Source organism: Mus musculus, chromosome 7 (assembly GCF_000001635.26).
Source record: "Mus musculus strain C57BL/6J chromosome 7, GRCm38.p6 C57BL/6J".
In the NCBI taxonomy this organism is placed as follows: Eukaryota; Metazoa; Chordata; class Mammalia; order Rodentia; family Muridae; genus Mus; species Mus musculus.
Genome location: NC_000073.6, coordinates 25,399,397 through 25,425,104, shown reverse-complemented (window position 1 = coordinate 25,425,104; position 25,708 = coordinate 25,399,397). Strand labels below are relative to the sequence as shown.

The 25,708-nt window shown below is 45.2% G+C and overlaps 1 protein-coding gene, 1 long non-coding RNA gene and 2 pseudogenes across 3 annotated transcripts in view; 3 read left to right on the top strand and 1 right to left on the bottom strand.

Moving 5' to 3' along the window:
* The window catches only part of 4732471J01Rik (RIKEN cDNA 4732471J01 gene), a 189,599-nt gene that overhangs the window by 141,313 nt on the left and 22,578 nt on the right, over positions 1 to 25,708 (bottom strand). For both annotated transcript variants that reach the window (NR_073027.1, NR_015569.3), the window contains one exon: positions 7,596 to 7,704. This is a non-coding gene — a long non-coding RNA (RIKEN cDNA 4732471J01 gene). The remainder of the gene's footprint in view (positions 1 to 7,595; positions 7,705 to 25,708) is intronic.
* Positions 2,043 to 4,515, top strand: Gm20949 (predicted gene, 20949; annotated as a pseudogene).
* Gm5587 (predicted gene 5587) lies at positions 5,269 to 6,725 on the top strand (annotated as a pseudogene).
* Positions 12,219 to 25,052, top strand: Cxcl17 (chemokine (C-X-C motif) ligand 17). Its single transcript, NM_153576.2, has 4 exons — positions 12,219 to 12,403; positions 22,168 to 22,248; positions 22,855 to 22,956; positions 24,661 to 25,052. The coding sequence occupies exons 1-4, from the start codon at positions 12,325 to 12,327 to the stop codon at positions 24,756 to 24,758; spliced, it is 360 nt and encodes a 119-aa protein (NP_705804.2). The 5' UTR covers positions 12,219 to 12,324; the 3' UTR covers positions 24,759 to 25,052.

The window sequence follows — 25,708 nt, the reverse complement described above, 5'->3', positions numbered from 1 at the left end:
GCTTTCAGTCTCCACTAGAAGTATCAGAATTGGGGGCTGGAGAGATGGCTCAGCAGTTAACAGCACCGACTGCTCTTCTGAAGGTACTGAGTTCAAATGCCAGCAACCGCATGGAGGCTCAAAACCACCCATAATGAGATCTGATGCCTTCTTCTAGTGTATGAAGACAGCTACAGTGTACTTACATATAATAATAAATAAATCTTAAAAAAAAGTATCAGAATTGTATTTAAACAACAACCTTGTGTGTTCTGTAAGCTCTTCTCTAAAGTATATTCCGATCTAGATGTTAGTGTCCACAATTCTGTCACTCTACAGAGATCCAGGGTGAGGGGTGGGTGGGTGGGGGGTGGGAGGACAGACAGGATGACACAGTTGACCTAGTCACCTAATGCACCCCTTTCTAATCCTAACAGCCTGTCTGGCTTGCTCACTAGGAAACTCCAGTGAGGAAGTGCTGCCACCTTGTGACCATGACTGGTAAAACATACTTAACAGTTCTCAATGGGAAGGTGCCAGGAGGAGGGGACACCAAGTCACAGATGTGGGGAGTGAATCACAACCGCTCATTTTAACAGCACAGCCCACATCACAGAGCACTGTCACAGTTAAGATGAACCCTAATTCTTTCCATTATTACATCTGTATTTGTCACGTGGGTGCACCTGTGGACGTTAGAGGACAACCTGCAGAGTCAGTTCTCGTCTTTCACTGTGAGTCCAGGGATCAAACTCAGTGATGACACCTTCACTGAAGAGCCATTGTGCTGACCCTCAAAGAAGTTTTTATGATTCCGAACAATTTGGTGTCCGTGGAAAACCTAAGTTCCATGCTAAGCACTAACAGTGCAGCCCTCAAAATCATCAGGACTGGGGGGCTGGAGAGATGGCTCAGCAATTAAGAGCACTGACTGCTCTTTCAAAGGTCCTGAGTTCAAATCCCAGCAACCACATGGTGGCTCGCAACCATCCATGAGATCTGATGCCCTCTTCTAGTGCATCTGAAGACAGCTACAGTGTACTTACATATTAATAAATAAATCTTTTTTCTTTAAAAATCATCAGGGGCTGGTGAGATGGCTCAGTGGGTAAGAGCACCCGGCTGCTCTTCCAAAGGTCCCGAGTTCAAATCCCAGCAATCACATGGTGGCTCACAACCATCCGTAATGAGATCTGCCTCCCTCTTCTGGGGTGTCTGAAGACAGACAGCTACAGTGTACTTACATATAACCAATAAATAAATCTTTAAAAAAAAATCATCAGGACATTGTTTTCAGACATCTGGGCCTGATGAAGTGCCAGGAAATAAATGTAGGGTTCCCTGGTCACTTGCGCTCTGTGGTGCTGTTTTATCTCGTGCCTCTCTTCAATCCTGGCCCTGGTCCTGACAAGCACTGGAATTAGCCAGTATCTGAGATCACCCACCACGAGCCCCTCCATTTCTTTCCGTAGGCATATCTGAAGCCCTGCACTCTCCTGTAAGTTTAAGCCAAAGGTTCGCAATTTGTGTATTGAAACCCCTTTGGGAGGAGGAGAGATCAGATGACTCTTTCAAAGGGGTCACCTAAGGTATTTACATTATGATTCTTAACAGCAAAGTTACAGTTATGGAGTAGCAATAAAATAATTTTATGGTTGGGGGTCAGTACAACCTAAGGAACTGAATGTAAGGGTCATTAGGAAGTTGAGAATCACTAGTTTAAGCTATGATGTGAGATTTGTTTAAAAAAAAAAAAAAAGGAGGAGGAGAAGGAAGAGGAGAAAAAATAAAAAGATCCGTGAAAAGAGGCACGGGGCTGGCCACAGCCCAGGTAGGAAGATGCTGCAGATGTAGGATCCCACTCTCACTGTGAACACGGTCCAGCAGGGAAGAAAGCAGTCCTGAGCACTGCTGCTCTGGCTGGACGGTCCTAGAATTCAGCGTCTGCTGTGGTCTCCATGCTTGACCATGGAGAGTGACGGGAGAGCGCAAGGCTTCAGAGTTTGTCTCTGGAAAAAGCTGGAGGGGTGAACACAAAATTGTTTTCTAGAACTCACTATGTGATTCAAAAGGCACACAGGCTGCGCGGCCGGCCCCGAAGCGCTCGCCTAGCAGGGCCCCGGCTCCGCGTCGGGCGCTGAGCAAAGCTGGGGCTGCAGGCCAGGTAAGGAGGGCGCGCGCGGCCCTCAGCCCCGCTCGGCTGCTCCGAGGAAGTTCTCCTGCGCGGCGGATGCTCTTCTGCCTGGTCCAGTCCCATCCTGGTGCTGTCTATGTGAGCCCGCCGGCTGCGCGTCCTCCCAGCACTGCGCTAGGTGCAGTCTGTCAGAAGGTCAATGTCACGCCAGGGCCTGATGATGAAGCGGACCTTGCTGTGCTGGCCCCTGTCTTGCCTCTTTGTGCTGCTGCCCTGGCCCCTGGCCACTCCAACACCAATAACTCCTTGGCTGTGTCCACCTGGCAAAGAGCCTGACCCGGATCCAGGACAGGGCACATTATGCAGAACTTGCCCCCCAGGCACCTTTTCAGCCTCAGGGGACTCCTATCCATGTCAGCCTCATTACCGCTGCAGCCTTCAAAAGAGGTTGGAGGCCCAGGCTGGCACAGCAACTCGTGATACAATGTGTGGAGACTGCCAGCGTGGGTGGTTTGGGCCACAGGGAGTTCCTCATGTTCCCTGTCAGCCATGTCCCAAGGCACCACCAAGTACTGGTGGCTGTGATGAGTCAGGGCGGCAGGGCGAACCTCGGCAGCCTGGGAATGGCACTCGGGCAAGCGGTCCTGAGGAGACGGCTGCCCAGTATGTAGTGATTGCCATCGTTCCTGTCTTTTGTCTAATGGGGCTTCTGGGCATCCTGGTGTGCAACCTGCTCAAGCGGCAGAGCTACCATTGCACAGCCCAAAAGGAAGTCAGGCCCAGCCCTGGTGGAGGAGGCAGTGGGATTAATCCTGCCTATAGGACAGAAGATGCCAACGAGGACACCATTGGAGTCCTGGTGTGCCTGATCACAGAGAAGAAAGAGAATGCAGCAGCCCTGGAGGAGCTGTTGAAAGAATATCACAGCAAACAGCTAGTACAGACAAGCCACAGACTTGTACCCAGGCTGCTGCTAGCCTCACTCAGTATGCCCCACATCTGCCCGCATCACCACCACCTCCACACTGTGCAGGGCCTGGCCTCACTCTCTGGCCCCTGTTGCTCCCGTTGTAGCCAGAAGTGGCCGGAGGTGCTGCTGTCTCCTGAGGCAGCAGCTGCCACCACTGGAGGTGGGACCATCTGCCCCACTGAGGAAGCATCCTGCGGCACAGCACGTGAGCAGATCAAGAGCCCACCTTATCCCTGCAGCCCCGGTCACTTCCATGCAGGGTGCTGTAACCCTGTGCCTGCCCTGAACACATCATAGGAGCCCTCTGTCCCTTAGAGGTCTGGTTTGGTGAAGGAGTGGTATCTGTACCTGGTCCCAAGCTTGTACCTTAGGAACTAGCCACTCTTGCCCATGTCCTGGACCCTGGATGTGACTCCCTCTCTTCTGGCAGGCCCTATAAAGGGAAGGGGTAGCAAAGAGCCCTGTGCTGGTGGCAGAGTACCTGGGTTCCAATCCTGGGCTTATCCCTAGGTACAGATTGTGATCTTAGGGAGGAGAGTTCAGTTCCCAGGACCTCTCCAGCTCTTTGCAGATTCTGGGCTGAGTCCTGTTGGGGGGAGCTTGACTTTGCTACCCTCCCATTAGTAGCTTTATCTGGCCTGTTTTTGCTGCTTCCTGGGCCTTGGCCTTCATGGCTCCCATGGGACTGTCTATTATGGTGATGCCTTCAGAAGGGGCTTAATGCATGTGCCTGCCCCTAACCTGCTATTTTTAATGAAACTGAAAAATGACTTGACTTGGACAGGGCTCTCTGGTGCAGAGCCTCAGTCCACCTGCTGCTCTCAAGCTCTGGAGCTGTGGGAAGAGGAGACAGGCGGGCTAGGGAGTGCCTGTGGCCTGTAGTTTTCAGTGCCCCTGTGGTACAGTATCTGCCTGAGTTTTGGGTAGCAGGGGTGACTGCCAATCCAGCCTGCCTTAGTCTCTGCTCTGGCTCAGTGCCTCGTTATTTATGTGGGGCCGTGCAGGCGCGGGGCCCACTGCCCATCCCATTTTTTATTTATTGAAACCTGCTGTTGCCCTGCCCCTACATCTCCAGCCCCACACACTTGAGTAATAAAAGGTGGAAATGTTGTCACGAGGTGCTTCCTTTCCCTGTATCCTCTCTGAAAACTGCTCACCTCCAGGGACCTGCCAGGTGTGCACACATAGTCCTCCCCCTCATTGGCACCTTCCTCTGAAACCAGGGAAACAGGCAGAGGTGGCTCCTCATCTCATCCTCACCGAGGTCCCCAGAGGCCAGGTTCCCCAATAGAAATACAGGCTGAGCCATATGTGTGATTGAATGTGTTCCCATAATCATTCCAAAAAGTGGTCCAAAAAAGGGTAAACTTAGTATTTTTAGCCAAGTATATCCATAATATTTTCATTGCAATATAAAATCATTATGAAAATTAAAAAAAAAAAAGAACTCACTATGTATCATAGGCTGGCCTTCAACTCACAACCCACTGAGCACAGGAGCAACAAAAGCAGATGTTTTCCTGCCCTCGGAGCTTCTGGCTACTGAAGGAACCCAATTCAAAATTCTATTTGTCTTAAGAGTGTTTTATATGAACAAACCTGAAAGACTGACCTGACCTATGGTAGAAAGAGAATGTCGGACAGATGGAACTGCCTAGCAGCCGGGGCCTGGAGGTGTAGGGGGCCGACAGACTGAGGAGCCCTGAGGAGCCCTAAGGAAGATCCAGCAGCAGCCTCAACACAGAATGAACTGGGGCAGCCTCGGTGAGGCTCTGCGTGAACACACGGCTATTTATCAGTAAGATTTGTCTTTCTTTTAATAGGCTGATTTTTCACAAACTTCCTGTCCTATCAGACCAAGCTACAGGGTTGGAAAGCTATTGCTCAATTTCAGCAAATATTTGTAGAGTTCTTTTATGGTGCCAGGTCCTACATGAGTTCAGAGAATATAAAAATGAAGTCAGCAGCCCCTGTCCTCACACACCCCACCCAATCAACTCTATATCATAACACATCCTTTGCACTTACCTGCTCTCTACCAGCCCAGTTTCTACCTCCCCTGAGAGATTCAGCTCAAGTTCTGCCTGATAAGGTAGTATATATGTCTATAAACCCAGTACTCTGGAGTCTGAGGCAGGATCCCAAAAATCAAGGCTATCTTGGACAACTAAGACCTAGTGTCAAGACTCTAGAACATGGCGGCTTGTTCGCTGTGGGCGGTGCAGCGGCTGCAGCGCCTCCTGGCCTCGGGGGCTGTGTCAGAGAGCAGGGGATGGCTCCACCCATTCAGCACTGCCACCCAAAGAACTGCTGAGGAAGACTGCAGTTCCAGGACCCTCCTGATGGACGGGGACCCTCCCTTGCTGAGCAGGCCTTAAGGCTCAAAGCTGTTAAACTGGAAAAGGAAGTCCAGGATTTAACCCTGAGATACCAGAGCTGTCGCTGATTGTGAAAACATAAGGAGAAGAACCCAGAGATGTGTGGAAGACGCGAAGATATTTGGGATCCAGAGCTTCTGCAAGGACCTGGTGGAGGTGGCAGACATTTTGGAGAAGACTGCCAAGTGCTGTTCAGAAGGAGCGGAACCTGAGGACCACAGGCGCACTCTGGAAAAAGTCTTCCAAGGGCTGTCCCTGCTAGAAGCCAGACTGAAAAGCGTGTTTACCAAGCATGGCCTTGAGAAAATGACATCCATCGGTGACAAATACGACCCTCACGAGCATGAACTCATCTGTCACATGCCAGCAGGTGTTGGGGTGCAGCCTGGCACCGTGGCATTAGTTCGGCAGGATGGCTACAAACTTCATGGCCGCACCATTAGACTTGCGCAAGTGGAAGTGGCAGTAGAGTCTCAGAGAAGACTCTGAACAGGTCACTGGAACCAAACCTTCTCCCAGAGTCAGGCACCTATGTCTCCTGTATTTATTAAGCTGGTTTGTATTATACACGAGGTCCTTCGTGTGCTCCGTTTCGGATTTAGTCACATTGGCTGTATCTCTACAGCGTCTTATTGGGTTTGTGTGACCTGTTTGGTCTCATGGGGAGTCCTGCCACTAGGCATTTGAACGATATGACAAGTGTCATGTGGCCTTTATCAAAATGTTTACAAAAATCATTTAAATTGGTACTCTGATGATTGAATCCAAAATTTTCTTACCTGTGTTTTCATCTAACTGCTGGAATTAGTGCAGCACCTTGTATCTTGTATTTTGGGGAGAGGGAAAAGGTAGAGATTGGTTTGACGTTTAGGTACGTAGATGACGATGCCTTACCCTTGTATATGTTTAAGTCATGTGGGCTGGTGTGTAGAGAGATTTCCTAAGACTCCTTTTTTTATTTCACTTTTTCCAGTCATATCTCATGCTTGTCCTTGCCAGAGTCACACTCACACCCCTTTCTGGTCCCTTTTGGAAGGGCTAAAGGGTCAGGCCAGCCAGTCTTCCTTTCTTGTTGGTAAGGTGAATATATTTATTACTAAACTGGTCTCAAGTCTAAAAACAGGCAAGCCCTGGTTGCCTTGACAATACAACTCAATCCCAGAGAGACTAAAAGCCTCCATACATCTCAAGTTGGAGAAATAGACTTTGGGGACTTGGCATGATGGCTGTCAATTCAAAAATAAAAACAAAATATTAAGGTGGAAAAAAAAAAGACCTAGTGTCAAAACACAAACAGAAACAAACAAACAAACAAAGGGAGGGGGGAGGTAAGGAGGGGGTAAGTGATGTAATTATAGTTTAACTAAAGTTTACATTTTTAAAATGATTGTTAACTAAAATATAAAAAGGTGTGTAATTGTATTATTACTACATTCATTTACACAGCCACCAATTCAAATTTATTTATGATAGTAGCACACAATCACGTTATTATTTATAATTCCTTTTAAAAGTTTCCAGGGCTATAAAGATGGTTCAGTAGTTGAGAGTGCTTGCTGCCCTCCCAGAAGACCGAAGTTCAGTTCCCAGTACCCACACTGGGTAGTTCACAACTACTTGTAACTCTGGCTCCTGAAGATATGAAGTTCCCTTTGCTTCCAACTTCTTTACAAATATGGCACACACACCCAGGCACACACAAACATATTAATACATAAAACTAAATATTTTTAAACAATAGGACTCTAGAGAAACAGGTTAGTAATTAAGTGCCCTGGCTGTTTTTCAGAGGACCTGGATTTGATACCCTGAACCCACTTGGTGGCTCACAATGTCTGGAACTCCAGTCCCAAGGGATCTAATGCCCTCTTCTGGCCTCCTCAGGCACTGCATGATGTGGTACACACAGGCAAAATACCTATATACATAAACTAAAAAGAAAAAAAATCTCAAAAAAATTTTAAATTAAAAAAGCAAAAAAGCCACCCAGGTAGTGGTGACACACACCTTTAATCCTAGCACTCGGAAGGCAGAAGCAGACAGATCTCTGAGTTCAAAGTCAGCCTGATCTATAGAGTGAGTTCCAGAACACAGAGAAACCCAGTCCTGGAAAAACAAAACAAAAACAACTTACCTAATCACCATTTCAGTCCCCAGTGAACATCCACAACCGTAGAGCGCTGACTGCATTGCACCTCGAGGCTTACGAAGTATATGCCATTCCTTGATTACACATCTGCCTCCTGAAAATAGACTGACTTTAGAACTTTATAGAAAGAAACCATATTAGCAGTATCAGACCAAGACCAAGCTATCAATTTGAGGACAGTGTTTACTACCTAACACAGCTCTCCAACATGCTAATGAACCAACAGAGAGAAAGAAATGACAAAAAAGAATTAAAAACTTCAGGAGGCAGAAGTGAAGTAGAAACTTAAGGGTTCTTTGGAAAGTCAGTTAGATGGTGTTTACTGGGGCAAACACGTGAAAGAACATTTCATTAATGCGGATACAGGTGAATGGCCAAGTCAAACTCATGAAGGAATGTTTCACTGAAGCAGACACAGGAGCGAGGATGTTCTGCTAAAGTAAGTGATGGAAGATTCCTTGCTAATGACACGCATGTATTGGTCTGCTTTACACTGCAGCTGAGCTGCACTGGGACTCCACAGAGAGAAACACACCAAAAAACTTCTGGTGGTACACTGCAGTTTCTTGCCACTTCCCAGACTCAGACTGTTTGGATGCCTGTGCTAAGGCAAAACACATGGAGGACACGTGATGTTTGGAGGGTAGAAGTCGGACCTCATGGAGTGACAGAAATGGAGCTTGGCTTGCTGGTACAGCGAGCTGTGCAAAGCTTGTGGGTCTCAAGTCTTCACTGATCTACACTTTCTTGAGAAAGGAAACTTCTCCTGGTGTTCCTGCTGGTCCCTCCTGCTGACTCCGACCCAAGACTGAGGCCTGGCTGTCTCTGTTAGGTCATGTCACCGCTGTTGCTAATCCAACCCTACCAAACTGGACTGCTGTTGTATCTGTCAGGTGTTTGCCAGTGGATCGAGCTGCCATTGCCTGCTAACCTGTGAACTGAACTGCTGATTTCCAGACAACACAGATGGAAGTTGCTCCAAAGAAACTTTCTAAACAAGTTAACTCCCCCACATTCTTTCTTTCCCACTACCTCTGGTGGGTTGGTGGGATATGAGGGAGGTTAAAGCATTTAAGAAACATCATTAAAAATAAAGTTTGAAAAAAATAAGGATACACAGAAGTGTTAGAAATTCAAGTCATCCTGAGCTCCAGATTAAGACTCGATTTTTAAAAATCATTTTATCCAAATCAAAACAACTCTGAGGTTCCACCTTACACCTATCAGAATGGCTAAGATCAAAAACTCAAGCGACAGCACGTGCTGGTAAGGATGTGGAGCAAGGGAAATACTTCTCCTTTGCTGGTGGGATTGCAAACTTATACAACCACTCTGGAAATCAATCTGGCAGTTTCTCAAAGTTTTTAAATAGTTCTACCTCAAGACCCAGCTATACCACTCCTGGACATTTACCCAAAAGATGCTCCACCACATCACAAGGACACTTACTCAGCTGTGTTCATGGCAGCTTTATTTGTAAAAGCCAGAAATTGGAAACGACCTAGCTGTCCCTCAACTGATGAATGGATAAAGAAAATGTGGTTCATTTACACAATGGAATACTATTCAGCTATTAAAAACAAGAACATCAAGAATTTTGCAGGCAAATAGATAGAACTAGAAAATATCATCCTAACTGAAATAACCCAGATCCAAAGGAACATGCATGGCATGAAGTAGATATTAGCCATAAAGTACAGAATACAACCACACTACAATCCACAGACCCAAAGAAGCCAAATAACAAGAAGGACCCAAGGGAAGATGCTTGAATCTTACTCAGAAGGGAAAATAAAAGACATTGGAGGTGGATGGATGGAGGGAGCTGGGTGGGAGAGGGAGTGGAGAGGGAAATGGAGTGGGAGATCAGGTGTAGGGAGAGCTGAGGAGAGAGAACAGCTGGCAGACAGGGGGTGGCTCTAGGATGTGACAGAGTCCTGGGATAGAGGGCCCCAAAGGAGTCTATGGGGGTGACTCTAGCTGAGACTCCTGGCAGTGGGAGATATGGAGCCTGAAGTGGCCACCTCCTGTAACCAGGCAGGACTCTCAGTGGAGGGATAAGGACACCAACCCACCCACTAAATCTTCCACCCAAAATGTGTCCTGTCTACAAGATGTGCAGTGATAAAAATGATGCAGAGACAGAGGGAATGGCCAACCAATGACTGGCCCAACTTGAGCCCATCCCATTGGCAAGAACCAATCTTTAACACTATTAAAATACTCTGCTATGCATGCAGACAGGAGCCTAATGTAGCTGTTCTCTGAAAGGCTCCATCCAGCAGCAGGTGGAAACAGATGCAGAGACCCACAGTCAAACATTAGACAGACCTTGGGGAGTCTTGTGGAAGATTTGGGGGAAGGATTGAGGGACCTGAAGGGTCTAGGAAGACCAACAGAGTCAACTAACCTGGGCCCTTGGAGGTTCCTAGAGACTGAAGCACCAACCAAAGAACAAGCATAGGTTGGACGTAGGCCCCCAGCACATACGTAGTAGATGTGCAGTTTGGTCTGTATGCAAGCCCTCCCCCAATAACTGAAGTGGGGGCTGACCCTGAATCTGTTGCCTGCCTGTGGATCTCACTCCCTTAACTGAACTATCTTGTCTGGTCTCAGTGGGAAAGGATGAGCCTAGTCCTGCAGTGACTTGATGTGCCAGGGTGAGGTGATACCCAGGAGAATCCTCCCCCTTCTCAGAGGAGAAGGGAAAGGGAGAGTGGGGGGAAGGGGCTGTGTGAGGGGGTCCTGGAGGATAGGGCTGCAATAAGATATAAAGTAAATAAATTAATAAATAATGAAAATTTTGTTTATCAATTCACTTCTTTTGAAGGAATAATTCATATATCCTCTCATTCCTGGAGGCTTCTAGAAAAGACTTCCTTATTCATTGTCCCTTTGGCTCCAACAAATGTCACCCAATATTTAAGTTCATCAATCCCTATTGCTTTGGCAGTCTTAAAGTCCCTCAAATAGACACCAAATTCAGTGCTGATGTTCCAAGATTGTTATAATTTAGATCTTCAGTGCTTCCCAAAGGCCCATGAGGTAAAGGCTGGGTAGCCAGTCTGTGGGAGATCAGAAGAACCTTTAGGAGACAGAGTTCAGTAGAAAACAGTTATGTCATGGTGGCGTATACACCCTTAAATGAACTATTAGGTTTATGGTTCTTGCTATCTTCTTTGCTTCCTAGATGCGAGAAGTGAGCAGTTTCCTCCACTATGCACTCTCTCCATGATGTATCTCAGCACAGGCTCAAAAATGACAGGGCAGACAGGCCATGAAATAACACCTCTAAGAGTGCAAGTTTCAGAAATAAACGCTCCCCTCCCTCGTGAGCTGGCTGGCACAATCGTCTTTAATGTTGACTGTGGGCATTATCAGCTTTCTCCTTTTGCCTTGAACCAAGAACTCCACCAACCTGGACCAACACAGTTCAAGAATCCCTTTTTGCCTATAGTTCATATATTCCTGGACCTGAAGCTCTGGTGATCTTACACACACATACACACACACACACACACACACACACACACACACACACACCGTGTCCTGTAAATTGGAGCAACTAAACCATAGCCAACTTCCTGATGAACAAGAGGAGGCTTTGTTTTCCCCACTGCTCCAGGAAAGAGTTTGGAGGCAAAGATAACTGACTCTGATTTTATTTGTGCATTGTTGCTGGTTTGTTTTTATTTGCTATTTATGGTGCTGAGAATCAAACCTGGAGCCTTGTGCATGCTAGTCAAGCATCTTATCTCTAAGCTACATCCCTAGCCCTTCGTTCTTCATTACAGTTATTTAAGGATGAGGGGAGTGTGCATGCACCAAATGACTATAGCAGTCAAAGGACAATGCACTGATTTCTCTACTTCCTGTGAACAGTGGGGATTGAAGTTAGATCATCAGCTCACTCGCCAGGCAGCCACTAGCCCTTCATTTTTGTTTTTCTTTCTTTGTTAAGAGAGAGAGAGAGAGAATTGAAGAGGAGAGGAAAGGAAGGGAGGGGAGGGGAGGGGAGGGGAGGGGAGGGGAGGGGAGGGGAGGGGAGGGGAGGGGAGGGGAGGGGAGGGGAGGGGAAACTCAAAGCCCTCTTCAGCCTCCAGTGCTGGCACACACCAGCACACCCAAAGTGAACGTCTTCTTAACTGAACTCTGCTTCCCTTGTGAGTGGCTAGGGAACTGGATGAATCTGTCAACAGTGCGAGGACAGGACAACTGTCCAGGCAGTAGCACTTCCATCTACTGTGCTGGCAATCACAAATGGGTGGAGAGAGGAAGCGCAGCTGTCAGCCTCTCTTTGTCAGCCTGCAGTGCCTCGGTTTTGCTCTAAACAGCCAAAAGGTACACGGAAATTCAAGTGAGAAAAAAGCTTAGAGAATGAAACCCCCCACAGTGGGGGAGGAGTCAAGCATACATACACACACACACACACACACACACACACACACACACATGCCAAGGTGTCAGTCATTTGTTCCTTTCTCTGGAGTGTGGTTTCTTTTGTTTGGCCAGTTTTACCTCCCACATTCCCGTAAAGACCTGGTCCAATCTGGTACTAAACTGACCAGCACCGCCTTCCTGCTCTTGATTTCCCAAGGGTGTTCTTGTGTAGGATTAAATTGTAGACACTACTCCACCTGAGCAGTTACAAGAAATCAGAAGCCTCTAACTGGTGACAATCCACACAGCCTTTAAGAACCAACAGACAGCCACAATGAAGCTTCTAGCCTCTCCCTTCCTTCTGTTGCTTCCAGTGATGCTCATGTCCATGGTCTTCAGCAGCCCGAACCCAGGTAAATACAATGAAATGATATTCTCTCTTCTCCTTCTCTCCCTCCCTTCCTCTTTATTTTGTCCGTCCTCCTCCCTTCTATTTTTCTCTCCCTTGAGACAGGCTCTTGATATGTAGTCAGGCTGACCGAAAACTTGGACTCTTCCGACCACAGTATCCTGGGTCCCAGTATTATAGGTGTGCCACCATGCCTGGCTCAAGATTAATTTCTACTTCACCAGAACCATGTGCACACCAAAGATTAATTTGATTTTGTGGGGAAGAAATGGGGTAGAAAACATGGCAAACCCAACAACAAGTGCATTAAAATACTCTTTTAGCAACAAGTTGGGGTAATTAAGTTAGTCTTTCTCAGTACCAGAATCCTCATTAGCAAAAAGAAAGGACCCTCTTTATCCCAAAGGACTCTGTAAACTTTAAGGCACATTCCCAACATGTCTGCAACTGTAGCTGGCAGCATACACACAAGTGTACACACAGCCCAGCCAAGATCCACTTCCCAGACCTTCCCAACCTCTCCTGGAAAAGTCACAGATTTTCTCAGGGCTCAACTGGGGGTGGGAGGCTTGTGGTGGAAGGCAAAGAAATGAGGAGTCCTATAACTTTAGAGTATGCCAAGTAAGCTCGTGATGATACAAACCAGGTCAGTCCTATTAGCAGGCAGTAGTCATGCAGACATTTTAGTCATCCCGGGCTTGGTTGAATGGTCTGTCCCTTTTGAAGCAGACTCGGTAGAGGTTCTGAATCTGTTCTAGTCTTCACCACAGCCAGTGTTTCCCAGCTCTTCACAGAGCCACCACACAGAAGCAAGATCATCTCTATCCATGTACCTTTCTCCTGTGGGTGAGGTACTCTGTGGCATACTCAGCATCATGTGATCCTAAATCCAGGATCACCTGCCTCTGGCAATGTCCAACTTCTTTCCTTTGTAGGGAAAGTTCTCTGAGTTCTTCAGTCCTGGGGCCCATAGTGGCCACTCTGGAAGGGAAGGCTTCTCTATCACTATATGGGCACCAGGGCTAGAGTCCTCCCCATGAACTCAAAGCTCTAGTCACAACACACCTTTCCAGTCCACTTTCTTTCATTCACAAAGATGCACTTATGCTCCAACCATACTAGGCTGCTGATCCCCAACAGGTCCTGTGTTTTCAAACCAGCTCAACTTTACTCACACATCTAATTCAAAGGCTAACACCTTTCCACTCCTCTGCTCTCCACGCTGACTATGCACAGCTCAGTCAGGACTCTTTGTACATCATGGTCTGTCTCACACTGGGGGCACCTCTTCTACCTCTCCTGCCCTGCAGACTGTAACCTTAACCACCTTGGGGGTACAAACTGATGCATTGTTCCCATAATCTTCACACTATCCCACATAACAATCAATATTAGCTAAGGGCTCAGGTTTCTAAGTTCAAAATGATTCACTTCTATGACTCATATGCCAAGGTATGATAGTGTTGGTTTTTTCTTGTTGTTGCTAGTGTGTGTGTATGGGGGAGGGGGGTGCCCATGCATGCTAACCAAGCAGTGTGTCACTGAATTACAGCCATGCCTCTATTTTTTGTTTGTTTGTTTTTCTGAGAAAATCTTTGACTTTTCCAGGAGAGGTTGGGAAGGTCTGGGAAGTGGATCTTGGCTGGGCTGTGTGTACACTTGTGTGTATGTTGCCAGCTACACTTGCAGACACACAAGGTCTTTCTGTGTAGCCCTGGCTGTCCTGGAACTTGCTCTGTAGACCAGGTTGGCACTGAATTCAGATGTATCCACCTGCTTCTGCCTCCCGAGTGCTGGGACTGAAGGTGTGCACGGCCACCATGCCCACCTGCCTGCCCCTATTTTGGTTGATGCATGACCTTTATTATTTCCCAGACTTCCCTGAACTTGTGATCTTCTTGCTTCCACCTCCCAAATAGCTGGGATTACAGGACCAAGTTTACTACTTCAGTGTGGTGGTGAACAATGCTTTGCTGTGTGGGCCTCTATCCACTAATCACCAATAGTAAATAAACCTCCAGTTAAGAAAGCTAAAAAATCACTGATAAGTGGATTTTAGCCCAGAAACTTAGGATACCCAAGATATAAGATACAACTTGCCAAACGCATGAAATTCAAGAAGAACGAAGACCAAAGTGTGGACACTTTACCCTTTCTTAGAAATGGGAACAAAACACCCATGGAAGGAGTTACAGAGACAAAATTTGGAGTTGTGATGAAAGGATGGACCATCTAGTGATTGCCATGTGCAGGGATCCATCCCATAATCAGCTTCCAAATGCTGACACCATTGCATACACTAGCAAGATTTTGCTGAAAGGACCCAGATATAGCTCTCTCTTGTGAGACTATGCCGGGGCCTAGCAAACACAGAAGTGGATGATCACAGTCAGCTATTGGATGGGTCACACGGCCCCCAATGGAGGAGCTAGAGAAATTACCCAAGGAGCTAAAGGGAACTGCAACCCTATAGGTGGAACAACAATATGAACTAACCAGTACCCGGGAGCTCTTGTCTTTAGCTGCATATGTATCAAAAGATGGCCTAGTTAGCCATCACTGCAAAGAGAGGCCCATTGGACTTGCAAACTTTATATGCCCCAGTACAGGGGAACACCAGGGCCAAAAAGGGGGAGTGGGGGGGTAGGGGATTGGGGGGGTGGGTATGGGGGACCTTTGGGATAGCATTGAAAATGTAAACGAGAAAAATACCTAATAATAAAAACAAAAAAGAATAAAAAAAAAAAGAAAAAGAAAAAACTTTAAAAAAAAAAAAAGAAAGCTAAAAATGAATGCCAGGGCCAGGAAACAGAAGTTGGTGGGTTGGGGAGCAGGGTGGGGGAAGGGTATAGGGGGCTTTGGGGATAGCATTTGAAATGTAAATGAAGAAAATATCTAATAAAAAATGTCTTTAAAAAAAAAAAAAGAAAGCTAAAAAATATCAGCCAGTCACTGGTCAATGTTCCCTGCAAGGGACCACTCCAAGTTAATAAATACAGCTTGGCCGCAACATTTACACACCACTCCACATTTAGACTCCCCAAATTCTTACACTATGCATTGAAGTCAAGGCTTTGTGCCTCTGCCACTTGCTTTGCAAACTTGCTAAGTTACTTAACTTCTTTGAGCCTCCAGATGGCGCTGTCACAAACAACATGAGCTAGGTGGTGGTCCAGAGCTTTTCTAGCCAACAAGTTTCACAATGTTCACATACATCTGAACCATTTAGTAGCCAGAGGAAATGACCTATACATAATTTCCAAATCAATTCTGAAAATAAAATTTATCTTACAAGCTAGAGTGCTCTGGCTCAGTGGTTGAAAGACCTGACTGCTTTTCCAAAAAGACCTTGGTTTGATTCTCATCACCCATGTCTGTAAGTTCACTTCCAAGGGATCTGACGCCCTCTTATGGTCTCCGTGGGTACTGTATGAATTTGGTGCACTGGTATACAGGCAGGCAAAACACCCATACACATTGTTTTTTAATCTGATCTTACTTTACCTTCTAATCTTAAAAGAGAAGGAAAAAAGAAATACATGAGAATATATAATAATATTATGGATAAATTACTTATAATAATAGATTATTCACTATTTCTAATATATTTATAATAGCTGACATGTATTAGTAAATCCTGTGCTGCAGGCACTGTTTTCAGTGTTATAATGAATATAGTTACCTCATTTTGTCCTCACAAATATCTAATGTAATGGGAGTTAAAGATAGTTCTGCAGTTAAGAGCACTGGCTGCTCTTGCATAGGACCTGGGTTCAGTTCACAGCAGATGTATTTGGCAGCTCATAACTGCCTGTAACTCCAACTCCAGGGAATTTTAAGATTTATTTACTATATATACAGTGTTCTGCCTACACACCAGAAAAGGGCACCAGATCTTACTACAGATGGTTGTGAGCCACCACGTAGGTGCTGGGAATTGAACTCAGGACCTCCAGAAGAGTAACCAGTGCTCTTAACCTTTGAGTGAGCTCTCTAACCCATAAATAAATATTTTTAACCTAGTGTATTTTGTTTTTCTTTAAGATTTATGTATGTATGTATGTATGTATTTAATGTATATGAGTACAACATTGATCTCTTCATACACACCAGAAGAGGGCATCTGACCTTATTACAGATGGTTGTGAGCCACCATGTGGTTGCTGGAAATTGAACTCAGGACCTCTGGAAGAGTAGTCAGTGCTCTTAACCATTGAGCCACCTCTCCAGCTCCGTATTTTGTTATTTTTAACTTTTAATTTTTCATGTTTTTAAAACATTATGAAGAGTTTCATTATTGCTTTCACATATTTTTTCAAATAACTTTTTCCGTTTTTTGTTTGTTTGTTTGTTTGTTTGTTTACTTATTGGGAGTCCATGGTGCATGAAGTGTATAGGTCAGAGGTCAACTTTTAGGAGTTGGTTCTTGCCTTCTATCATGTGGGTCTTGGAGTTGAATCTAGGGAGTCAGACCTGGCTAGTAGGCACCTCTAACCACTGAGCAATATCATAACCCTCATTTACATTTTACCACAATACCATGATCAAAACTGGGATTTTTTTTTTAATTAGAAAAAGAGTTGCCATGTGGTAGTGGCCCACAACTTCAATCCCAGTGCTCAGGAGGCAAAGGCATGTAGATCTGCGAGTTCAAGACCAGCCTGGTCTACAGAGCTAGTTCTAGGACAGCCAGAGCTACACAGAGAAACCTTGTCTTTGGGAGGAAAAAAAAAAGAGAGAGAGAAGTTGGTGGCAAGATAAAAACCAGGTAAAAACCTTTGTTTTGCCAAGACTGGCACCTGATTTTGATTCTCAGGGCCACATTGTGGAAGGAGAACAAACTTCTGAAAGTTGTCCTCTGACCTCTACATATGCACTATCACACACACTGAATAAATAAATAATAAAATTGTAAATTAAAAAGCAATGAAAACCACAGCAGGAGAGATAGCTCAGTGGTTTTTGTTTTATTTGGGGTTTTTTTGTTGTTGTTGTTTTGGTTTGGTTTTTGGTTTTTATTTTTTGGTTTTTTCGAGACAGGGTTTCTCTGTGTAGCCCTGGCTGACCTGGAACTCACTTTGTAGACCAGGCTGGTCTCAAACTCAGAAATCCGCCTGCCTCTGCCTCCCAAGTGCTGGGATTAAAGGCGTGGGCCACCATGCCCGGCTCGAGATAGCTCAGTTAACGTTAAGAGCATTGGCTGTTCTTCCAGAAAACCCAGGGCTCAATTCCCAGCATCTACATGGCTCACAACTCTGTATAACTCCAGTCCCAGAGGATCTGACTCCTTCTGGCCTTTGTGGACACTGCATGCTTATGCTACACAGACACACATGGAGCCAATATACTACTCACATCAAAATAAAAATAAATCTTTAAAAACAGGAGGGGCTGGAGAGATGGCTCAATGGTTAAAATCACTGGCTGTTCTTTCGAGGGCCTGGGTTCAAATCCCAGGTGGCTTTCAAATGTCTATAACTCTAGTTCCAGGAGATCTGATGCCTTCTCTGGCCTCTTCAGTCACCAGACACACCAGTGGTGCACAGATGTGCATGCAAGTGAGACACTCATACTTGCAAAATGAAAATGTAAAGAACCAGGAAATTGTCATGAACACTTCTGTAGCTGAGTTCCAGACTATCCTGAACTACGAGAGCAGGCCTCAAAGCAAAAATATTGTTGTTGTTGTTGTTGATGATGATGAAGTCTGCTGTACTTTCAAATTAAAGTTACAATGTCTACATTTCTAAATGTAACCATCTAGAATTTTAAAACTTCTATATATAGGGATTCAACTAAATCATTTACAAGATTTCTCTGGCTTTAATATTTATAGATTTACACCGAAATAAGAAATAAAGGCCACACAGGAGAAAAATGCTAGGAAAATATTTTGAAGGCAAGGGCTGTCCCCATCTAAATTATTTTAGTAGCACTCAGAACAGCACATGAGAACACTGGAAACCAGTACCGGGGAAATGATGCAATGCCACCCGTCTGTGTGGCAAAATGGGCATGTCTGGGAAACAGGAGGCCTGAACCTCTGAGGAGTCGGCCATCCATCCACCTACTGAATAAACACTTACTCAGTGCCTACCGTGGCCAGGAGCTCTTAGCTCCATCAGTACTGAAGCTAGCGAGGGAGGTAGGTTTTGTTTACGGTTGCTAGGAGTGTCATAACAAAATACCACAGTTGGGAGGCTTCAAGGACAAAATTGATTTTTCTCACATTTCTGAAGGTCTGGGTCTCTTCTAAGGCCTCTCTCTCTCTGCCAGACAAATGGCTGCCATCTTAGTTGGGATTGGTATGGTGCGCACTGGTGGCCGGATGGCTTAGAACAGCAGGAACTTATTTCCCATCGTTCCAAAAGTAGGACTTCTAAGATCACGGTTTCGGCAGGACTGAATTCAAGTAAGAGTCATCTTCCAGAGTGCAGACAATCAGTTCTCATACACTGGAGACTAAAAGTTCTCAGAGGTCCCTTTCCACAAGGACATTAATCTCATTCATGGGAGTTCCACTTTCATGACCTAACTGCCCCACAAAGCTCCCACTTCCTCACACTGTCATATTAGGGATTAGGATGCAGCAGGAAGGCTTGTTTTTAAAAGACTCATCTGTTGTTATTTTATGTATATGATTTCTTTGTCTAAATGTATGTATATGCACATGAGAAGTCAGAAAAGAGTCAGGTGCCCTGGAATCGGAGTTACAGTAGGTTATGAACTGCTATGAACTCAGGACCTCTACAAGAGCAGTAAGTGCTCTTAACTGCTGCTCTGTCTTCTCAGCCACAACACAGAGGGTGTTTGTTTGCTTGATTGGTTGGTTGGTTTTTCGAGACAGGGTTTCTCTGTGTAGTCCTGGCTGACCTGGAACTCACTTTGTAGACCAGGCTGGCCTCAACCTCAGAATCTGCCTGCCTCTGCCTCCCAAGTGCTGGGATTAAAGGTGTGCACCACCACTGCCCAGCAACACAGAGGTTTTAAGAGGACATACTCCTTTAGCATCTTGTTGTATCATCAGTCACGTGACTGTTCTTTTGTGTGTACATATCTTTAAGGTCCTTTTTTTTTTTGTATGTTCAAATCTAATTTCCTTTTTTTGTTGCTTTTTTTTTTTTTTTTTGTCTTTGTTTTTCGAGACAGGGTTTCTCTGTGTAGCCCTGGCTGTCCTGGAACTCACTCTGTAGACCAGGCTGGCCTCGAACTCAGAAATCCGCCTGCCTCAGCCTCCCAAGTGCTGGGATTAAAGGCGTGCGCCACCACACCTGGCTCAAATCTAATTTTCTTATTGGAGAACATCACAAAAGCCTCATTTTGGCTTAATTACTATTCTCAGAACCCTATTCTCCAAATACGCCCATCCTGAGGTAGTGGAGGTTAGATCTTCAGTACATTAAGGTGGGAGGATAGAGTTCAGTACACAACAGATTTCAAGTCGTTAATTGTACAAGAATAATTCAAGCATAGTTAGTACCCATCTGTAATCCCAGCAATGGGGAGTCAGTGTTAGAGAAATTGCTGGAAGTCCAAAGGCAGTGTAGACTACATAGCAAGATACTTTCCCATCCAATTAAAAAAAAAAAAAAAAAAAAAGAGCTAGGCAGGTAGAGGTGGAAGCTGGGGAATTGGGAGTTCAAGGCAAATCCATGCTATATGGGGACCCAAAATGAGGCTTTTGTGATGTTGTCTAATAAGAAAATTAGATTTGAACATACAAAAAAAAAGACCTTAAAGATATGTACACACAAAAGAACACAGGTGGTAGTGGCATAAATCCTAGCACTCAAGAGTCAAAGGCAGGTGATCTCTGAGTTTGAGGCCAATTTGGTCTACAGAGCAAGTTCCATGTCAGCCAGGGCTACACAGAAAACTCTATCTTGAAAAACAAACAAAGAATAGTTTAAACACAGTAAGAAAGGAATAAAGGCATATTTGATTGTTTTCATGGTGCTATGGATCAAATCCAGAGCATCATACATGCCAGATAAGCACATCCCTAGTCTGTCATTACTGGTTTTAACAGAAAATATTGCCAACTAAAATCAGAGGGGATGTCATGTAAGCTCAGGTTTAGCTTGAGATTCTCAAATCTATACGTCTTCATTTTTTTATAATTTTGTCCTGATTGTTTGTTTATTGTCAGCTTGATACAAACTAGGGTCATCTAAAAAGAGGGAACATCTATTGAGAAAATGTCTCCTTAAGACTGGCCTGTGGGGGGACAGGGGTGGGGTCAGAGAGATGGCTCATCGGTTAAGGGCACTGACTGTTCTTCCAGAGGTCCTGAGTTCAATTCCCAGCAACCACATGGTGGCTCACAACCACCTGTAATGGGGATCTAATGCTCTCTATATGCTGGGTGTGTCTGAAGACAGCTACAGTGTACTCATATACGTAAAATAAATAAATCTTAAAAAAAAAAAAAAAAGACTGGCCTATAGGAAAGACTGTAGGGTATTTTCTTGATTAATGATTGATGGGGAGGGCCCAGCCCCCTAGGTCCTGAGATGTATAAGAACACAAACTGAGCAAGTCAGTGAGCATCCCTCCTCCATGATCTCTGCATCAGCTCCTGCCTCTAGGTTCCAATACCCTGACTTACCTCAGGAAGTGATGGAGTGTGACCTAAGAAGTGTAAGCTGAAATAAGCCCTTTCCTCCCATAGCTGCTTTTGGCCATAGGGTTTTACCGCAGCAATAGAACCCTATGGCAAATTTTATAACTAATATAAGTTAATTAATTATAATTAATTTTTGGGGTTTCTTGTGGGCGGGTGGGTGGGTACCCATCACACATGGAATGTGTGAATGTCAGTGGACAACCATCAGGGATCAACATTCTGTCTCCATCATATGAGTCCCAAGGATGCCTTGGTGCCTTTCCCTGGTAAGCCATATATATCATCAGCCTTGAAACCATCTTTTGTTGTCACAAAAAATATTTACAGGTAAACTTGGTGGTGAGCATCAATAATCCCAGGTACCCGGGAAGCAGATTCAGGTAGCTCATTTAAGGACAGGAGTTAAATGTAAGTCTGAGCTGTATAACAAGACCTCGTCTTAAATAGATGGAGGTAGTAGAATCAACACTATATGCTTGGGATGCAATGTGTCTGTCCCAAAGGAACAAACACAAATACCATCCTCTTACTAGTTAGCTGGACTTGTGGACTCAAACACAGCAACTTAGAGGTCAGATGGGAAGTCTGGTTTACAGTTATCTGCTCCTTGCAATCACCTGCGTTATCAGTGTTTTAATGGGAGGGATTGCAGTCTCAGTAACCACATCATGTCTTCTCTTATATTCAGAAGCCATTTTCTTCACTTTCTCAGTTAAGCTTGTCACCAGGCCTGATTTTTTTCTTTAAAATTTATTTATTTTTGCTTTGTATATGAGTGCCTCTGGAGGTAAGAAGAGAGCACTAGATACCCTGGATCTAGACTTAGAGATGACTGCAAGCCACCATGCAGGTGCTGCTGGGAATCCAGTCTGGGTTCTCTCTGCAAGAGCAGCAAGTGCTTTTAACCACTGGGCCATCTCTCCAGCTTTTAGACTAGATTTTAAGTCTCAGTTCTTTATCCATTTACAATATTCCTCTTCTGGAGTACCATAGAGCCCAGCAGTGGAAGGGGGGGACAGACAGACACACTCAGACACAGAGATTGTGGTTATCTGCAGGCAGCACAATGTTGGAAGATAGGGGCAAAGAGCTTTCCCTTCACAGCATCTGAAAGTAACTGTAGATGTGTTTCCCTCCAACAGGGGTCGCCAGAAGCCACGGGGACCAACACCTGGCTCCTAGGAGGTGGCTCTTGGAAGGTGGCCAAGAATGTGAATGCAAAGGTCAGTAATTCAGCCTTGCCCTCAGGGTTGGTGCCACCATGATCCTTAAGCTTCATCTCCCTTGAGCCCCTCTGAGAGCAGTACAGATGTTATCTGAGCTAACCTCAGCTTCCCACCAGAAGCTGCACTAATGCCTGCTTTCTCTGTGAGTCAGACAGGAGCAGATGCCTACCAAGTCTACACAAGCACTAACCCAATCACAAGCTGCCCCCCCACACACACACACCCCAAATTTCCAGCACTACCTTCTCAAAGGGTTTTACTTTTTCCTGGTTTCTTAGATCCCAGTCTTAGCCTGATGTTCCTTATAGAAAGGACGGAAGCAGAAGAAATGCAGCACTAAAGACACCTGGACCTTAGCTTTTCATTCTTTGGTCTCCACAGGGACATCCCAATGCGCCCTTCTAAAGCAAATCCCTGCCCCAAAGTCACAAAACCAATCTAGAAATCCTGGGGTTCACACAGCTTGAAGTCTCTGTTGCTCTCTGTTGATCTTTTCCTCGGTCTTTATGAAAGAGGCACCAGAGGCTCAGAAGCCCTGCCCGGAGTCCCTGTCCTCAAACAAACCAATCTTCCTGAACTCTAAGCAGCAGCCTCTTGTTACAGATTGGTTCCTGCAAGCCCCAAAGAGAAAAGCCACAGCAGTGCTGGGGCCACCAAGGAAGCAGTGTCCCTGTGATCACGTCAAGGGCAGGGAGAAAAAAAACAGTAAGTTTCAAGGATGGCCTTGCTTAACCGCACTCAGCCCTATGAGGTCACTAGGGGTGGAGGTAAGGCTGCATCAACTAGCCTCTTTCTACTCAATGTCAGCTTGTCGGGAAAACTGAAAGAGCAAAAACATCAGGATTGACTTATTCTGGAACTAAAAAGGGTTAATCAAATTCCTAAATTCTCAAACAGCAGCATTTACTATAGTAAAAGACAGGGCAGCTGTGACCTGTGACATTCACTAATGTCTAAAGGTGATACCAGCATCAGTGTGGAACAAGATTTTGGTTTTTCCTTCATCTGCCAGTTAGTTTTATTGTTTGTTTTCACTTAAGTACACGACACACACAGGACCTTGAGAGATCCAAAGGAATCAGATTTCCTGGTTCAGGACTTACAGATGGCTTTGAACCACCATGTGGTTTGAATTTGGAACTTCTAAAAGGGCAACTCCTGTTCTTAACCACTGAGCTAGCTCTTTAGCTCTACAGTCTGTTTTAAAATGTTATTACGCAAAACTTAAGTCAGAGGCCTGAAAGGTGGCTCAGAAGGTAAAGGTGCTTGTAGCCAAATATGACAGCCTGGGTTCAATCCCTGGGACCCACATGACAGAAGAAGAGAACAGACTCCTGCGAGTTACCCTCTGACTTTCACAGTACTACCACATGCACGCAACCCCATGTACACATGCGCATGCACACAAACACACAAATAAACCATCAGAGATTTTAAATTACTATATTTCATTTAGTGTGTGTGTGTGTGTGTGTGTGTATGTTTACATGTAGCATCACATGTATGGAGGTCAGAGAACAAAGTGGGAATCAGTTCTCTCCTCCTGTTATATCAGACTCTGGGAATGAACTCAGGTTATAAGGTTTGGCAAGTGATTTTACCTGATGAGCCATCTCTTCTCCCCTTGTTTGGCTTTTTGATTCTTTTCTTTTCTTTTCTTTTTTTTTTTTTGGTTTGATTTTTCAAGACAGGGTCTTCTATGTAGCCCTGTTTGTCCCGGAACTTACTTTGTAGACCAGGCTGTCCTGGAACTCATACAGACCTACTTGCCTCTGTCTCCCAACCACTGGCATTAAAGGTGTGCCATCATTCCTGTCTTGTTTGGCTTTCTAAGATGGATTTTCATTCTAGCCTGAGCTGACTTGGAATTCGCTTTCTAGTCTAAGTGGACCCCAAACTTAAAATATTTTCTGCCTTCTGAGTGCTGAGACTGCAGGCATGAGCTATCACTATCAGCTGCATCTCATAATTTTTACAGTTTACATAAAAATTACATTTTAAAATGTTTTTAAAGGAGCTGGAGAAACAGCTCAACAGTTAAGAGCACTTACTGCTCTTTCAGTGGACCAAGGTAGCCAGACAGTGTTGGCACACTCCTTTAGTCCCTGAAATCTCTGCAATGGGAGGCAGAGACAAGCAGATCTCTTAAGTTTGAGGCTAGCCTGGTCTACAGAATGAGTTCAAGGACAGCCAGAGCTACACAGAGAGACCCTGTCTCAAAATAAAATAAAATAAAATAAAATCAGAGGATGTCAGATGGTTCCCAATACCTAAAATTCAAGCTCCAAGGGATCTGAAACTCTATTCTGACCTCCTCATGCATTCTCACACAAGTGGCACACACAATAAAAATAATATAAAGTATTTTTAAGTTTTTAATGATAGCTCCTCCTTTTATTTGTGCCCTAGGACACCAAAAGCACCACAGGAAGTCGCAAAGACCCTCCAGAGCCTGCCAGCAATTTCTCAAACGATGTCACCTGGCAAGCTTTGCGCTGCCCTTATAGTACTGAGACTCTGCTCCTCTAGTTAGACTCTCTCAGTGGAAAGGAGGTGACCAGCCCTAGCACGGTTCTTATTCTCCCCACCCCCATCCTCACCAAGAGCACCCCAGTGCTCTCTGAAGGCACTGCCTCACAGTGTATCTATGACTGTGCCCCTAGTGCCGGCTGCACTTGCCACTCTTGTCTTATGCCTTCTGTTTACCCTACAAGAATGCAGGACACCTCGGCCTCCTGTTGGCCTCACATTGCAATCAGAAAACTTGCAATGAAAATAATTAAATACATAGTGCATACGTGTGTGTATATGTGTGTATGTAAAGTGAGTATCAGTTATATCGATCAGATGGGGTCTGACTACTGACATTCAGTTCCTGTGTCACCCTTAGCCCTGTTCATTTGAAACCCTTCCCATGTACTTCTCCCTCCTTGCCCTTCTCTACTCTTTCACTCGTTTGGAGGTGCACGGTCTATGTGGGTATCAAAGGCAGGTAAAGCACTGAATCAGACACTGCCTGCTTAGAAACAACAAAGGGTTAGAAATTGTGCTTTCTTTCTTTTTTTTTTTCCCTTGGTTTTTCAAGACAGGGTTTCTCTGTGTAGTCCTGGCTGTCCTGGAACTCACTCTGTAGACCAGGCTGGCCTCGAACTCGGAAATCTGCCTGCGTCTGCCTCCCAAGTGCTGGGATTAAAGGCGTGTGCCACCACTGCCTGGTGAAATTGTGGTTTCTTAGCATCTAGACAACCTTCAGTGTTTATGATTCCTATTATCATCATCACCACCACCACCACCACCATCATCATCATCCCCACCATTATCACTGCATTCTGTGAGTTTCTCATGTAGTACAAGAGATATAAATGCAGAAACACAGTTCAAGGGCTGGAGAGATGGCTCAGCGGTTAAGAGCACTGACTGCTCTTCCAGAGGTCCTGAGTTCAATTCCCAGCAACCA

Bases quoted from the DNA above. Each gene is read 5' to 3' on its own strand.
- Cxcl17 (NM_153576.2), top strand. From the start codon at position 12,325: ATGAAGCTTCTAGCCTCTCCCTTCCTTCTGTTGCTTCCAGTGATGCTC. The intron at 12,404-22,167 runs GTAAATACAATG...TCCCTCCAACAG, and splicing joins CTTCAGCAGCCCGAACCCAG to GGGTCGCCAGAAGCCACGGG. The intron at 22,249-22,854 runs GTCAGTAATTCA...CTCTTGTTACAG, and splicing joins CCAAGAATGTGAATGCAAAG to ATTGGTTCCTGCAAGCCCCA.